This window comes from Ipomoea triloba, chromosome 8 (assembly GCF_003576645.1).
Source record: "Ipomoea triloba cultivar NCNSP0323 chromosome 8, ASM357664v1".
Classification (NCBI taxonomy): Eukaryota; Viridiplantae; Streptophyta; class Magnoliopsida; order Solanales; family Convolvulaceae; genus Ipomoea; species Ipomoea triloba.
This window is the reverse complement of record NC_044923.1, coordinates 13,169,458-13,187,932: the sequence shown is the minus strand read 5'-3', so window position 1 is coordinate 13,187,932 and position 18,475 is coordinate 13,169,458. Positions and strand designations below refer to the sequence as shown.

At 33.0% G+C, this 18,475-nt stretch overlaps 1 protein-coding gene across 1 annotated transcript; it reads left to right on the top strand.

The window, feature by feature from the left end:
- Positions 1-6,299: 6,299 nt before the first annotated feature.
- Positions 6,300-11,052, top strand: LOC116027712 (receptor protein kinase-like protein ZAR1). The gene is made up of 2 exons (XM_031269433.1): positions 6,300-8,152; positions 10,228-11,052. Exons 1-2 carry the CDS (start codon positions 6,637-6,639, stop codon positions 10,860-10,862), a joined length of 2,151 nt encoding a protein of 716 aa, XP_031125293.1. The 5' UTR covers positions 6,300-6,636; the 3' UTR covers positions 10,863-11,052.
- The last annotated feature ends 7,423 nt before the right edge of the window (positions 11,053-18,475 follow it).

The following is an 18,475-nucleotide window of genomic DNA, read 5'->3' as shown; positions in this document are numbered from 1 at the left end:
TCGGTTTATTCGTAGAAACGCTAATCACACTACCCATTCTCTTGCTAAAGCAGATGGGGCTTAGCAGTCTCACTCGATTTGGTTAGATGTCCCCCGAGTTTTCTAAACTTTTTTGATTGATTAATGCACTTGCTTTGTTTGTTTGCTTTCCAAAAGAATTTTAAAAAAAAACAGAAAATAATTATCAATTCCTCTAGTGAGGAGATAAATCGAACCAATTTAGCTTCGAGACTTAGCACCAAAATGTACACTTCTATATATGCACAAGGAACCCAACTCAAACCAAAATCACTAATATTCATGATAGGAAGCAAACCTAAAATAAATTTTAAGTGAGACTTCTCATTTTTAATTGAATTTAAAGATTCAATTTTTATATACATGCATCACATGGAATCCTCGTTAAATTTTTGTGATAGTATTTATTAAAACTTATTTAAAATTATTGAGATAATTATAAATTATACATTTTTTTTTAGGATTTTGTTACAATATGGTGTTGGTACTATAATGTGAAAAAGTTAAATTCACTAGTTTTTAAGTGATGTGCTTCTTTCTCATTTTATGTCAAAGTGAGAGGCACATATATACAATTATGCCACACTTTTTGTTTTGCAAGTTATTCCTTTTGCAAGTATGATATAATAATAGTACTATATATACGATATAGAAACTTTCTTCGTTTTTAATATGTATTGAAAATATTATGAATTATGATAATACTAGTTTGCGAATGGGTTAATGTCCAATGTTTATATTTAAATAAATATTTGAAAGTATATCAATGCAAGATTATATACGAGAAGCTTATTATAGGTAATTGAATGTCAAAAATTTTTATTTAAATATGTAACTCAAAGTATATGATTCAAGATAATATAGGAAATTCATTAAAATTGTCATTAAAATAAATGTTTGCAACTTTGTAAAATCGATAGTCTAAATATTTGGTCTGAAAATGATAGCCTAAATAAATACTACTTTTGGTTTGAATTTTTCTAAGTATTCTTAATTCTCTTTTGAATAATATTGTCATTGTCTTCATCTTTACTATTTGTTCGCTTCCTTTTTGTTGGTAATGTGTTATTTGCAATTGGGTTATTGTTGATAGCATAGATGACAACGTCATGCAATGAGATTATGATATAGGAGCTATGGACTTTCCTTTAGGTGTTCTGCTCGGGGTTCATTTGGTTCAACCATTATTGTTGAATATGTTATTGTAGATAAAGAAATCCATAGTTTAAGGAAAAAAATAAATAAACTAGTAAAAAATTGAAAATTTTAAATATGATGTATTCCAAAGATATTAAAAGGTGGTTTCTCGCTTCAATTTGCTAGGTAATAGGTTATTTGAGTATTTTCATTGTCAACAAATCTCCCAAGTAGTTAATATGATTGGTTTCAAACTATTCTTTTTTATTTTTTTCATGGTATTAATAAAATACTTGGTAAATAAAATATAAACATTATTTTGTATTATAACTTTGATATTTAATTACAAGATAGTGTAAAAAGAACATAATGGACAATGTAATGAATATCAATTGATGAATTTGAATGTACCGAACCTTTGCATTAGAGAAAATAAAGATAATATAACTAATGAAATTATTTTTCTTATTTAATTTATTGATAATGGATATTTTTTTAAATAAAGGCATTGTAGACACATAATTCTAAATTAAAGAAATGCACATGCATCATTTTTTGTTGTAACTACTAATTTATTTAATTCAATAAGAGTAAAATAGAGTGATCTCGCTTCAATTTGTTGGGTTATTTGAATACCATGATCTCTTTGTCAACCAATCCCCAAGTAGTTAATATAATTAGCTTCAAATTATCTTTTTAATTTTTTATCATAGTATTAATAAAATACTTGGTAAATAAATATATAACGTTATTTTGTATTATAACTTTGATATTTAATTACAAGATATTGTAAATATAAGATAATAGACAATGTAATGAATATCAATTGATAAATTTGAATGTAAAGAATCTTTGCATGGGAGAAAATAAAGACAATATACCTAATGAAATTATTTCTCTTATTTAATTTAATTTTTTGGTAATGAATAATTTTTTCAAATAAAGATATTGGAGGCACATAATTCTAAATTAAAGAAATACATATGTATCATTTTTAGTTATAGTTACTAATTTATTTAATTTAATAAGAGTAAAATAGAGTGAGGAACTTAATTATGTCAAATTTGATTGGGATGAAGTTCGAACTTAAGACCTTTCATATAGAAATTAATGGGTAAGTTAAAAGTTAACGGAATATTAATGGAAAAGAGAATATTTAACAGAAAACTTAACGGCTAAGGACCTTGTAGTCTAGTGGCATCAAACCCTTTCCTTTATACGGGAGGTGGTGGATGAATGACCTCTGTTCCGCGTAACTGCAGTTTCCTTTCAACACAACTGCAGTATCTTTTCAACACAACTGCAATATCCGTTCAACACAACTGCAGCATCAGCCATGACCACGGTCCGACCATGGTCCACCATATAATTTGCGATTATACTGTCGTAATTTGAGTTAATTATAATCTGGATATACTTTGAAAATTGCAATATAACTACACGACCACTTTTCCGGGGAAAAAAACAATCTTCAAACCTTTTTTTGGATGAAAATTCGAATCTATTATCAAATTCAATAATGACAATGGATGTTTGGTAAATGACTGTTAGTTGATATGGTCAGTGGAATAGTAGGTTTGACTAGTTGATAGCATTAGCTGATTGTAAAAATATGTTTGGTAAATTAGCTGTTAGCTGATAGCTGATTACATACAAAATGACTTTCTCAAAAAGTTGATCGAAAAAATTACTTTGAGCATCTTTTTGAATTTTAGCATTTTGGAGCAATAAATTGTTACAAAAAATTAATTAATCAAACATTTATATTGACGGTTTAACCAAGTCAAATAACTAATAATGACCAAATAAATTAAAATTGACTGATAAGCTAACTATGTTACCAAATAGGGTCAATATATTAAGCTAATATTATTATGCAAAAATATAGAAATATAGGTATAAATTATATTTATTCATAAAAGTGTTCGTTGATAATTTTTTTATTAGTTTATCAGTACTTTTAAATATATCTCTTTCAATACATAAATGTCCTCAAACAATTATTCATTAACTTAACTTTGTAATAAATTACGCACAATTTATTTATTTTTTAACGAAAAAGTTTTTTATTATTGTACACTCTACATTAGTTCAATTTATTAAAAAAAAAAAACAATTATTACCCACTTGGCGTCCCATCTAACGGTGAACGGTGCATATCAATCCCATTATCTTGTTACTTTTCATTAGCTCAAAGTTGAGAAGTATCCTAGATGATCTATCACTACCTTTTATGGAATCCTTATTTCCTCAATTCTTTTCCTTTATTTCAATCAACTAGCAACTAATATAACTAATAAAAATATTAAGTCTCAAAACTAATTTTGAAATGTTACTTTTCTCAACGAATTATATTTGTTAAATGCATAATGCTAGATATTTGGATGGATTTTAAACCTACTACAAGATTCAAATTCAATTGCTTTATTTGTTTTATTGGGGTGTTTGACAAATAGCTGTTAGTGGATTGTGTTAACATGTTTTACTAGCTGATAGCATTAACTGGTTGTAAAAAGATATGGGTAAATTAGCTGTTAGCTAATAGCTTATTACATGCAAAATGACATTTAAAGGTATAATTCATTTTAAAAAAAAAGATTAGAAAAAGTTGATTTGAGCAACTTCTTAAATTTTAGTGTTTTGGAGCAATAACTTATTACAAAAAAAATTGATTAACCAAATACTCATATTCGCTGTTTAACCAAGTCAAACAAGTAATAGTGGTCATACAAATCAAAATTGACTGATAAACTAACTATATTACTAAACAGGATCATTATTTTTTTGTGCCCTAGAATGAGATTCAAATAATGAACGAATGGAAAGAATCATTATACATAATTTATTTCTAATGTTTAATTTACATGCTATTATACAAAAACATAGTTTGTTCCGTATAAACTCTCACTCTCAACTACTAATTTTCTTGTTGCCTAAAAAAAACATTGTTTTTGCATTAAATTAAACAAGCAAAGCTGAAAAACAAAACGGAGTAATTCATAAACAAACAAAACAAAGGTCGATTCAAGATAATGACTTGTGTAGTACATCAGCGGAGCATGATTGGTGCATACTAAACTCCAAATTGCACACCCATCCACTTGAAAAAAGCAGCCACCATTGCTTTTCCTCTACTTCTCCCTTTTGCCTTCTGGTTGTTAGATCTTTCCATCTTTTGACGAGACATTAGATCCCCGCCAACCCTAATTCCTTTATCAATATTAATATTATTTTTTAAAAAACATAGATAATCCCTGTTTTGTCATACTAATCTTAAACTCACGGGACCTTACCTTAGAGTCACTGCGGAGGTAAACCGCGAGTCGCGCAATCAGCCCACCGGTCAGATCCTAATCTTCGTGTGCGCACAAGAAATCCAATTTAGATCACCCACACTGTTGCCTCCAATCATAACATTTAAGTCAAACGACTAACCAACTATGCTAAACCTCGGGACTTATTATTATTATTATTATTATTATTATTATTATTATTATGCCAAACAAAGAAACACTATTTGCTTTTGTAGTTTTTTTATTCTGAGTATTAAATTTTGTTTCGTATAATGTCTTTAAATTTAAGTATAAGAATATGAAATGTCTATGATAACAATTGAAACCACCGCACCGGTGCTATTTGTACCACATACAAGCTAAAACTTTGCATTGGTTCTGTGGTGACAATGTACCATTTGTTTTGAAATGGTATCAAGTATAAGAGACTTACAATTTTTTATTTTTTATTTTTTGTTTTTAAAGCCACTTATTAATTATAAAAAATACAATATGAAATAGGACATGCCATATTTACTCAATTGAAATTCAAAAGATAGATCAAATGTTACGTTTTTCTCACTTTTTATAAATTTAATTTTAAAATAATTCATATTTAAAGAATTTATTCCATAATGCTAAACCATTTCAACTCCAGGTAGTTGAACCAAACATATATATTATAAATTGAATAGATCTTTCTTTGGTTGATTATTTAATTAAAAATAAAATGTTATAATAATGATATTTTTCGGGGTAAGTAAATAATAAATCTAAAATCTTTATATTGCAATATTACGTCACTATATCATAACCTGTTAGCTCAACATTGCTATTTGCTACACAGCTGACAGCGGTACTATTTTTTCACAAGTTAGTTTAACATTGTTGACGACTTTATCGAATATATTAAATAATTATTCACAACTTTAAAAAATATATAGGCACTGCACACATGTTGTATATATAGCGACTTTGACCAACCATGGGATAGTGCATGTAGGTGGAGGTTTTAAAAACAAATTTCCCTTTTACACTTAGACTACATGTTACCCCTATGTTTTTTATTTATAATTTTTATTTTGTTTATTGTATTTTAATAGTGTTTTAATGTATATAAATTTTAATAATAGTTAAAAGAGTTTATTACCGAAATGCTTCCTCAACTATTGCGAAATTATCAATTTGATCCTCAACAATTTTTCTTGTCCAATTAAGTCATCAATTTTGAAAATTTTAACCATTTTGGTACTCCGTTTATTTTACTGTTTGATATACGTTAAATCAGGACCAAATTGGTAATTTCACTATAGTCAATGGACCATTTTAGTCAAAAATTAATTACCGAAATGGTCCCTTGACGATAGCAAAATTACCAATTTAGTCCCAATTTGACGGAGGTCTAACACCAAAATAAACGGAGGACCAAATAGGTTAAATTTTCAAAGTCTATGACTTAATTGGGCAAGAAAAATTGTGGATAACCAAATTGATAATTTCACAATAGTCTAGGAACTATTTCGATAATAAACTCTAGTTAAAATTTGAAAGTTGATAGATCAAATGAGTGATCAAATTAAAAATTGAAGAATTATGTATGATTAACTTGAACGTTTAGGATTAAACATGATCAAAGTAGTATATTTGGAGAATCTCAGAATTTTTTTGGGTGTACCTAAATTTTTATTTTTAATGGGTGTTAAAGTTATTTTGGAAATTTAAGATTGTTCCATACTCAAAATTAATGATGTAACTCTTGAAATTTGATTAAGGATGATTGGAGGATCCATGATCCCATTAACTCTTGAAAAGTTATAAATCAATTAAAGTATGGATGGAATGCAGTAGATTTTGAAGGTGAAGTGAAAAAAATTCAATAATGAACCCAATTTCAACCACACATATGAGCATTAAGTGTGTTCACAGTCCATAAATGCATCTGCCAGTTTGCTGCATTTCATCCCTCCATTTCCATCTCCGTCAAGTCGCCGCCCATCCAAACGGCGGCTTAAAAATAGTCGCCGCCGTCCTCCTCCGCACAAAAGCTTTTTTTTCTTTTCTTATGGTCCCAACTCCCAACTAATTCAGAAAGGAGACAAGCGTTTTTTTGTTTTTGTTTGGATTTTGCTCAGAAAGTGTGGAAGCTTTATCATTACGGCCGGGCCTTGCGGGGTATAATGCGATCACTGATCCCTAGAAGAACAAAGTGATGTCTGCAATTATATATTTTATCATTTTCCATTTGTTTACTCTTCACCTGCAATTTTGCGGTGTTGTTTCTCTGAATTCCGACGGTCTCTCCTTGCTGTCTCTCAAATCCGCCGTGGACGGCGGCGGCAGGGCGTTTTCCGACTGGAACGAGAACGATGATACGCCGTGCCGCTGGACTGGCATCGCTTGCACGAATGTATCCGGCTCTGCGGAGCCACGTGTCGTCGGAATCGCGCTCTCAGGGAAGAATCTCAGAGGGTATATTCCGTCGGAGCTCGGAACTTTAGTGTATCTCCGACGACTCAATCTTCACGGTAATAATCTCTATGGCTCTATACCGGAGCCTCTGTTCAATGGAACCTCACTGCACAGCATTTTTCTCTACGATAACAACATTTCCGGGCCACTCCCGGCTTCTATTTGCAATCCTCCTCGGCTTCAGAACCTGGATGTATCGAACAACTCGCTTTCAGGTTCGCTCTTAAAGAACCTCCGGAATTGTCGGCAGTTACGGAGGCTAATTCTGGCGAAGAACAAGTTCTCCGGCGAGATTCCGGCGGGGGTTTTCCCGGAGCTTTCGAATTTAGAGCAGCTTGATCTGTCCTCCAATTCATTCAACGGCTCAATTCCAGGAGATATAGGTGAATTGAAATCTCTGTCCGGAACTCTTAATTTATCTTTCAATCATTTTAATGGAAAGATCCCAAAGTCCTTAGGTGATTTACCTCTCACAGTTAGTTTTGATCTTAGGAACAATAGTCTAAGTGGTGAAATTCCTCAAACTGGTTCATTTGCAAATCAAGGCCCAACTGCATTTTTGGATAATCCAATGCTATGTGGATTTCCTCTAAGAAAGTCTTGTAAAAATGACTCGGTAAATGTGTCACCTAGAAATCAAGGATTGCCACAAGGAAATTCGAGAACTAATAATCCCCAAGAAGGGCTTAAACCAGGTTTCATTATATTAATATGTGTAGCAAATGCAGCTGTAGTGGCATTCATAGGACTTGTGCTTGTTTACTTTTATTGGAAAAAGAAAGATTCTGGTGGGTGTAGTTGTGCTGGTAAAGGGAAGCTTGGAGGAAATGAGAAGAGAAAGTCATGTGGTATTATTCCTTGTGCTGGTGAATTTCAGAATAATGATTCTGAAGTCGAGTCCGAAAAGGGCACTCCTAGTCCTAGAGGGAGTGGTGGTGAGGGAGACCTTGTGGCTATTGATAAGGGGTTTGATTTTGAGCTTGATGAGCTACTGAGGGCATCTGCATATGTTTTGGGGAAGAGCGGGTTGGGGATAGTGTATAAGGTTGTGGTTGGGAACGGTATGCCAGTGGCAGTAAGGAGATTGGGGGAAGGTGGTGAACAGAGGTATAAGGAGTTTGTGTCTGAGGTTCAAGCAATTGGAAGGGTGAAGCATCCTAATATTGTGAGGTTGAGGGCTTATTACTGGGCTCCCGATGAGAAGCTTCTCATCACTGATTTCATATCCAATGGGAGCTTGGCTTCTGCTCTCCATGGTAAGTCCTGCTATTCAAAAGGATTTTTTGTGTGTTTCATTTGGTTCTTTGACTTTACTTATATTCCTTCGAATAAATTTCGCTTTTGGTCCCTTGAGTATTATACATGAATCACATTTGGTTCTTAATTACTAAAATTTTCTAATTAGGTGCATGACTATGTAATTTGTATTACATTTGATCCTACCGTCCAATTTTCCAGCCAACTATTGCCGGAAGTACTCCTTCCGAAAGAAGCAAGAAGCAAATGTAGTGTTGTTTCAGAAGTGCTCCTTCCTGAATAAGCAAATGCAGTGCTCCTTCCAGAAGAAAGGAGCACTTTCGGCAATATTTGGCCGGGAAATTGGACGGTAGGACATAATGTGATACAAATTACATAGTCATGCACCTAATTATAAAATTTTAATAGTCAATGACCAAATGTGATTCATGTATAATAGTCAGGGACCGAAAGTGAAATTTTCTCTATTCCTTTTTAAGAGAACTGCTGATCTGCATTTTTATGATTTCTTTGCTTCTTATCTTTCACTATAATGATTTGGGTTTTTGTTTTTTGACTATGGTGTGGAATTATTATCTAGTAAAATTGAATGAAAAGATAGAAAGAATTCATGGACTCCCTACTCCCAACTTATTATAATGGATAGACACAGATCTTTTAAGTTGCAGACTATGAGCAGAAAGGTAATGCCATAGCTTAAACTCATACGGAATTGTAAAGAAATACTATTTCTTTACTTCTCACTTCATGTGTTGTTAGTGAACATTATGGTTAGAGAGTTCAATCAAAACTAAGAATGTAAAGCAGTAGTAATAGGTTTCAGTTAGTACTGCATAAATGTTATGTCATCCACATGGGAACCGTTAACAAATGCTGATTCTTAATTTTACAACAGAGTGTTATTGATTCCTTTGTATTAAAGAATTTCCTAACATAACACATGAGTTCACTTGTGATCAAACATTATAATAAAATAGAAAAGCATCTTTAATTCTTAATTCTTTATAGACAAGTGAGAAAATCATTAGTCTTTATGATCCATGTGAAAGGCTACTTGATGACTGACCAGAGTTAGGCTTTGAATTGACTTGTAGTTCATTACCACTATAAAAATTTAGTGATCCACTCTTCAGGGATACATGGCATATGTCAGGTTGTAATATTTAGAAAAATTTAATACTTGATTCAGTGATGGCGTGCACCGAATATACACTTTCAGGAAGCTAATTTGGAGGGAGAAAGGGCTTTGAGTTTGCATACTTTTCCTTTTCATTTTACTGAAACTGAACGGAATTGATCATATCCATTATTCATTGAAATCCTATTTTCTTGATGTGTTATTTCGTATTGCAATCTATTACACAACTGTTTTTCTTGTCTGGGTTTCTCCAATCTGGCTAAATGGATTTCGACTTTAATTGGCACCTGAGTACACTGGTTTATAAACTCGGACCTTGTAGTGTTTTTGAAATGGCAATGGCATCTTTGGTGCAATAATTTTATGACTGGTTGTATTATTTTTGCTCTGTAGGCTGCAGAAGTCTAGTAACATAAAACATAGCTGATAAACTAATTTTGGCTAGTTTGACTAAGTTTGGTTGGTTTGACTTGTCAATAGGCTATTTAAGCTAGTGTTTAGTAAAATGTCTTATTACATTAGCTTATTGAGGCAAGAAGAGTAGGATTTTTTGTTAGCTGATTGGCCTTAATTATGAAATGACCATTTTATCCTGTCATTCCTAACATTTATCTCTTGTCGTTCATCTGCCTTGCCCCCCAATAAATAAAAATTTAAAAGTAATTTAAGAGTTAATAAATTAGCACATGTTTATGCCCTTATAGGTCATTCTACATACAATCAGCTAAAAGTAAACAGCTAATTCCCAAACACTTTTTTACAACAGGCTAATACTATCAGCTTGTCAAACCAGCTAACCCAATAAGCTATCAACCATTTCCCAAACACCCCATAATTATTGATCTTTGGAGTATCTGTTTTTTAGACTGCACTATGTATCAAGTTTGCAATTTTTGTTATTGTTGCATCTCAGCATGTGCTTATACCTTTACACAGGGAGAAATGGTGAGCCATTGCCCAGCCTAACCTGGTCAGCTAGACTGAAAATTGCAAGGGGAACAGCACGGGGCTTGGCCTACCTTCATGAATGCAGTCCCAGAAAATTCATCCATGGAGATATAAAGCCATCCAACATTCTCCTAGATCATGACCTTCAACCTTACATTTCTGATTTCGGCCTCAACCGGCTGATCAACATCACTGGCAACAACCCTCCATCGTCCGGTGGCCTTATTGGAGGAGCCCTTCCTTATTTCAAATCAGTGCAAGCAGAGGGTACCAACAAGTATCGAGCGCCAGAGGCTTGGATCCCGGGTAGCAGACCTACACAGAAGTGGGACGTGTACTCATTTGGAGTTGTCCTGCTTGAATTGCTTACTGGGAAATCTCCAGAGTTTTCGCCCCCGACCACCTCGACCTCCACAGAGGTTCTAGACATGGTAGGGTGGGTGAGAAGAGGGTTCGAAGAGGAGAAGGCGCTGTCGGATTTGGTTGATCCACTGTTGCTTCAAGAAGTGCACGCCAAGAAGGAGGTGTTGGCCGTATTTCATGTAGCTCTTGCGTGTACCGAGAGAGACCCAGAGGTTCGACCCAAGATGAAGACTGTTTCAGAGAATCTTGAGAGAGCTTGAAAATTGGCATTTTTCTGCAGATGTTAATATCATTGTTTTAGTGAGATTTTCTGAAATCGGAGGGAATAAACTGTATATTTTTCTGTGTGATTCAACGAATTTCATTCTTCTTCTTCTTGTTATTAATTTGCCAACTTTGTTTAGCATACAAATCCTTACATCACATTACCAGAGCGTTGGAATTCTAACACAGCACACAATGTATTTTATAATCTAAAAATTTACAATGCATTTCCTTTTCTAGGGAAAAGGGTCAAATAGGCCCTCGAACATTTCATACGAAGTCAATTAGGTCCGCGAACTTTTAAAACGTGCAATTAGACCCTCAAACATGTCAAAATAAGGCAATGAAGCCCACGAACATGTAATTGACCTGTTATTACCAGTCATTTGGATTTTCCGGCGACCGCCGACACTTTCCGGCCACCGACGACAAAGTCCGGCGACCGACGACGACCGAATCGTCGCCGGTCGCCGTCTCCGGCGAATGGCCGCCTTCTCCGTGAAGAAGGCAACCAGAAATGGCCACCTTCTTCACGGAGAAGGCGACCAGATCTGGTCACCTTCTCCGTGAAGAAGGTGACCAGAACTCTGGTTGCCTTCTCCGTGAAGAAGGCGACTAGATCTGGTGACCTTCTTCACGGAAAAGGCGACCACAGTTCTGGTCACCTTCTTCACGGAGAAGGTGACCAGATCTGGTCGCCTTCTCCGTGAAGAAGGCGGCCATTTCTGGTTGCCTTCTTCACGGAGACGGCGACCGGCGACGATTCGGTCGTCGCCGGTCGCCAGACTGTGTCGTCGGTGGCCAGAAAGTGTCGCCGGTCGCCGGAAAATCCAAATGACCGGTAATAACAGGTCAATTATCTGTTCGTGGGCTTCATTGCCTTATTTTGACATGTTTGAGGGTCTAATTGCACGTTTTAAAAGTTCGTGGACCTAATTGACTTCTTATGAAATGTTCGAGGGTCTATTTGACCCTTTTCCCCCTTTTCTATTGTTCTTTTAGTCTTTTATCAAAGGCAAACTCTCCCATGAGACGATTCAAGTTACGAGAATTTAGTTCTTATAGTATATACTAGTTTTATACGCTTATTGCGCGAATGAGTTAATGCCCAATGTTTATATTTAAATAAATATTTGAAAGTATATCAATGCAAGATTATATAGGAGAAGTTTATACATGGGCAATTAAATGTCGAATTTTTTTATTTAAATATCTAACTCAAAGTATTTGAATCCAAGATAATATATAAAATTCATTATAATTATTACTAAAATAAATGTTTGCAACCTTGTAAAATTGATAGTCTAAATATTTGGTCTAAAATGATAGTCTAAATAAATACTACTTTTAATTTGAATTTTTTCTAAGTGTTCTTAATTCTCTTTTGAGTAACATTGTCATTGTCTTCATCTTTACTATTTGTTCTCTTCCTTTTTGTTGGTAATGTGTTATTTGCAATTCGGATATTGTTGGTAGCATAGATGACAACATCATGTAATGAGATTATGATATAGGAGCTATGGACTTTCCTTTAGGTGTTCTGCTTGGGGTTCATTTGGTTCAACCATTATTGTTGAATGAGTTATTGTGGATAAAGAAATCCCTAGTTTAAGAAAAAAGATTAAATTAATTAATAAAAAATTGAAATTTTAAAATATTATGTATTCCAGAGATATTAAAAGGTAGTTTCTCATTTCAATTTGCTGGGTAATGGGTTATTTGAGTACTTTCATTGTCAACGAATCCCCAAGTAGTTAATATGATTGGTTTCAAACTATTCTTTTTTATTTTTTTCATGGTATTAAAGAAATACATATGTATCATTTTTTGGTGTAACTACTAATTTATTTAATTAAATAAGAGTAAAATAGAGTGATTCCGCTTCAATTTGTTGGATTATTATTTGGGTACTCTCTTTGTCAACCAATCCCCAAGTAGTTAATATAATTAGCTTCATATTAATAATAATTCTACCAGGGGTCATTATCTTTGTTGACAATTTTAAATTCACTCTCAGATTTTCCATTTAATATCTCAGATTATTATTTTTGGACACTTTTAGTTATTCTCATAAATTTTCATTTTTTTAATAGGGGCATTTTGTCTCTTCATATTTTTCTTTTATTAATTTTTCTAGTTAAACTGGTTGAAAAATATGGTTACTAAAAATCAGAGGTTACCTAAGTCCTAAACCAATTAAACTGGTTGAAACCGAAAAAATAACAAAAGAAAAATATGAAAAGATATAAAAAAAAACCATTATTAAAAATAGGAAAAGTAATGAGGATTAAAAGTGTCCAAAAAATAATAGTCTGAGATGTTAAATAGCAAAAACGATAATTTTGGACTAAATTTGAAATTGTCACCAAAAGATAAGGGACCTGGTGGAATTAACTCCTAAGTATTATATATAAGACTTAAAATATTGATTATATCTTCAATTCTACTATGTAATGACACTTTATTTCCTGCAAATTGTCCACTATAGTTTTCTTATACCATACTAATTTATGTTATAAAGTACGGAGTATTATATATATAGATTTAAAGTATTGATGATATTTGCAATTTTGTTAGGTTATTACTTTATTGAGTTAATCCCAACGAAGGTTCCTTTATATTTTGTGACAACTCTATGCTCGTTTGTGCCATTAAACATCCCAGATTATTAAATTCTGGATGCTTTTGGTACCTTTTCTATGAAGCTCCATTTTAGGAAAAAGTAATTTGGTATCATATTCAAGAGGCTAAGAGAACGTTGGGGGTGTTTGGTTATTGGCTTATAAGCCAAATTTTAGCTGTTTGACCAATCAATAAGCTATTTTGAAGTGTTTGGTAAATGGCTTATTGGCTTTGACTTATTAGGCTAATAAGCTGAAAATTGAAAAGCTAATGAACGTAGATTTTTGTATCAGCTTGTTGGGAACAATGGGTATATTAACTATTTTATCCTTTGAAATCAATGAGATTTACTTTTAAATGGGTGGTGTGTTTGTTATTTTATAATAATAATAATAATAATAATAATAGAAAATAAATACGTAATAAAAATTATTTTAGAATACTCGTATAATTTAATAAGAGTTAAATACACAAAAATAATTAACTTATGTCCTTAAGAAAAGTATAGGTGATATCCAAATTTTATAATTATTTATTAATAAGAGTTTACTTATATTTAAAGGTTGAAATAATACAATACACTCATACCCTTAAATGTCATTTTACATTCAATCAGCTACTAGTAAACAGCTAATTACCAAACAGTTTTTTATAACCAGCTAATACGACCAGCTGATCAAACCAGTTAACGCAATCAGCCATCAACTACTAGCTAAACCAACCAGCTATCAGCTATAAGCTATCAACCGTTTGCCAAACACCCCAACACAGTTCATGCTTAATGTAATCAAACTTTCACATGAAAAATTGTGTGCTTACTAAATTTGTCATGGAAACTGGAAAGGTGTAGTTACCATAAGAATTATCTCCCAGTACTCAACCCAAGCCTTTTCTGTGTTCAAAGATATTACTCTTTCAATTGTAAATATCTCAACCTTCAAAACCTTACTGTACGTGTAAGATGAACTTCTGAAATTTGCTAGTGAAGCAATGTTACAAATACTGGAGCCACTACTATAGAAATCACTTACTACATTGAGAATATAACAACGGTTTTCGATGAAACAAACGTTAAATATTTTTAAAAATTTATAAATTTTTTCAAAAACACATAAGGTTGGTTTTTCCAAAAAAGCCGACATTATATGTCTTTAAAAATAAAGTCTAAAAAACAAAACAAATCATATGACGTCGGTTATATATATAACTGACGTCGTATCATATGATTATTTTTTTAAATTTTTTAATTAACGTTACGACGTCGGTTTGTAGACAAACCGGTGGCGTAACTATTATATATATATATATATATGGGAGCGCTCAGGTGCGGACGAGCGCGCTTATGTACACCTAGTTATAACATTAGGTGCACTTAGTATTGATGCTCAGTATACAATTTACTTGCACCTGTAATACATTTTACTTGCACTTACACACTTATTTTCACTTACAAGTGCAAGTAATTTACCTTGCAAGTAATTTACCTTGTTAACATTAATGCACAAAAGTGCAACCTAGGTGCACCTAGTTATAACATTAGGTGCATTTAGTATTGATGCTCAGTGTACAATTTACTTGCACTTGTAATACATTTTACTTGCACTTGTGTACCTATTTTTACTTACAAGTGCAAGTAATTTACCTTGTTAACATTCATGCACCTGGGTGCACCTAGGTGCACCAAGTTATAACATTAGGTGCACCTAGCGAAGGGTTCTCAGTTCTCTCTTGGGCATGTGGTTCTCACCTGAACGCGATCATATATAAAGGGCCCCCTACAATGAGAACGGGTGCCTAGGAGAGAAATAAGAATGATCCACAGCCGTCCACGTGTCCAGATCAACGAATCAGATGTAATTTTAAAAAAATGACGCAGTGGCATTTTCGTAAATATCTCGAACTTTGGTGCAAGTAAATGTGTTATAAGTGCAAGTAGTTGGTGCACATTTGTAAGTAAAAAGTGCAAGTAAAAACACTTACAAGTGCACCTATTTTCACTTACAAGTGCAAGTAATTTACATTTTTAACATTCGTGCCCCTAGGTGCAACTAATTATATCATTAGGTGCAACTAGTTATAACGTTAGGTGCACTTAGTTTTGATGTTCAATATACATTTTACTTGCACATGTAATACATTTTACATGCACTTGTGCACCTATTTTCACTACAAATGCAAGTAATTTACCTTGTTAACATTCATGTACCTAAGTGCACCTAATTATAACCTTAGGTGCAACTACATCTGGACACGTGGTGCTCTGCGATTGGTCTGCAGTTTTCTCATGGACGGTGCGTTCTCATTTGAACGCAGTCCTATATATATATATACACACACACACATACATACACATGATGTCAGATCGATTTTTATTAATAAATCGACGTTGGTTAAATACTAAAAACTGACATCGTATGATTTAAAAAATAAATAAACGACGTAGGTTTTTAGCATTTAACCGACGTAGTATTTTTTTTTAATTTGAAAATAAAATATGACGTCGATTAATTATTAAAACCGACATCGTATTTTTCTTTTAAATAAAATTAAACAACGTCGTATATTTTTTAAAACATTTTAAATATAACATATAATGTCGGTTAAATGCTAAAAACCGACGTCGTATGTTAATTTTTTTTAAAAATTAATCGACATCAGTTTATTCATAAAAACCGACGTCGTATGTTATTTTTTAGAATTTTTTAAAAAATATACGACGTCGGTTAAATGTTAAAAATCGACATTTTACATACCATACAACCTCGGTTCTCTAATTGACGTCGTTTCTTTGATGCACTACGTCTGGAGTAATGACGTCGAATGAAAATCGAAATTAAAAGTGTTAAAAATCAACAAGTAACCTACATATTCTTAATTCTCTCCTAACACTGCTTTTAGTGAGGTTCAAACTCACCCCTCTTATGTGAAAGTGGGATCAGGTGCCACTAAACTACAAGGTCTTTTGTTAATTGTTTTTTGATTAATTATTATAATATTCAATCCGTTTTAAAATTTTTGTAAATCCATTCGATTTTGACAATTTCATATTTGATCGGTTCCTTCAATTTTCGGGCTCATTTCAGAAATAAAAATAACACAAATAATCAAATATAATACACTACAATTTACGTACATAATTTAAAGGCAAAATATATAACCCAATAACCTTATCTTGCAAAATATTAAACATTTACACAATTACAAACATGGGCGGATCCAAAAAATTTGTGAGTAGGGACAAAGTTCAAAAGATTTATAAAAAAAGAAAAAAGAAAAAAGACCATGATAAAAATTCGAACAGACAACAAATTTGAATGAAATATGGGTAAGTTTACTATCTTACTAAATCTGTAATATGTATGGTTTGCTTCTTTTTTACTCATGACTAACTTTAAGAATGACTTAAATTAGACTGAGTTAACCTTTTAGTGACTGAGGTGTGGTTGCATGGAATGGACTCATCCAAGAGTTGAAGAAGTCGGGTTTTATCATCTCCTTCCCTTTACAGTCATATTTATCCATTTTTGTGCTTGCTATTTGCTAAACTATTTAGTATTTAAGGTCAGTAGCATGATCCACACTCTACAAGTTGATGATACCACTTTCATTCTGCGAAACTTGAAGCAAAAAACACCCATGAAATCCCATAAACATGAAAACCAGAGTGATATGATAGTCATCAATTTTTTATTCTTTATTCTTCATGGATGTTTTTTGCATGACAAGATGATACTAGTTAAATCCTTCTTGCAACTAGTAACGTTGAGAAAAATTTGATGGAGTTTACACATTCAGATGGCTGCTAAGCTTTAATTTGCTTATCATCAACTTCTATGTTTCCAGCTGCTGAAGTTGTAGTATTTGCTTAATTTTGAGTTTGTATGCGTTTTTTTAATGGAAATATGCATGCCTATGTATGTTGTCCACTCAAAGAATATGCCATTGAATGCATGGGACTTTGTTGCCATAGGAATCTGTTCATCTGGCATTATAATTGCGTATTATGCCGATACACAACTTGATACGAATCTTCGTAGGGATGATTCGTAACAAGGAGTTATTGCCCAAGATGTTCTAAAATTCAATGGATAAAGAGTTACCTTCGGTGCACACAAGATTGCCCTTGAGCCCCGATTCCACGAAGGACCAAGAAACAACCCTTAGCACGCCTCAAGTTCCTTAAGAACGCAATCTTCAAACAACTAGAGTGGGTTCTCTAGTAGTTCCCTTGATTCTATGAATTGATAGGACCACAATTCCTAAAATCTAAGGTTGGTAGAATGAGGGTTTGATTCGATAGGGTCACGAATCAAGAACACTATTCGATAGGACCACGAATAGAAGAAAGAATTCTTACACAAGTGTAAAGAAAACTTAGGAAATTTTGATTGATTCTCAAATTACTTGATTCATCAAAGGAAATACACACCCTATTTATACACATGCTAGGGTACTCCAAATGTCATCAATAGTAAAAGTACATCAAGGAGATCAATAGTAAAAATACATCACTATCAAGGAGATTAAATGTCATAATTTGTCTAGGAAAGACCAATAGTCTTCCTAATATGCCAAAACTTGTCCATGTGCCTCAAAATCTGATTTTGATGAATTATTTCAACCTCTTTTGTACCCTCCCAAGCAAAGCCACGAATTTGGACATCTTAGATGATATTTTTGGGCTCTTCCAAATCAGCTTTAATGCAAGTAAAGTAGTCTAAGTATCCACCATCATCACTTGGACTCCTTATTGAATTTTCATGACTTTTCCACCAATGTTGCACAAACCCAATGTAAAATTGTCTTAAGAGTTTTGTCTTGGACCTTGTAATGGGACCAATAGGGACTCTTAATGGATCATGTGTGGTCTGGTTTGTATCATCCTCCCCTTCTTGAAAGAGATTCGACCTCGAATCAACATCTTCAAACAAAGACAAATCAGCAACATTGAATGTAGAGGAAACATTGTACTTTCCACGAAGATCAA

Bases quoted from the DNA above. Each gene is read 5' to 3' on its own strand.
- LOC116027712 (XM_031269433.1), top strand. From the start codon at position 6,637: ATGTCTGCAATTATATATTTTATCATTTTCCATTTGTTTACTCTTCAC. The intron at 8,153-10,227 runs GTAAGTCCTGCT...ACCTTTACACAG, and splicing joins CTTGGCTTCTGCTCTCCATG to GGAGAAATGGTGAGCCATTG.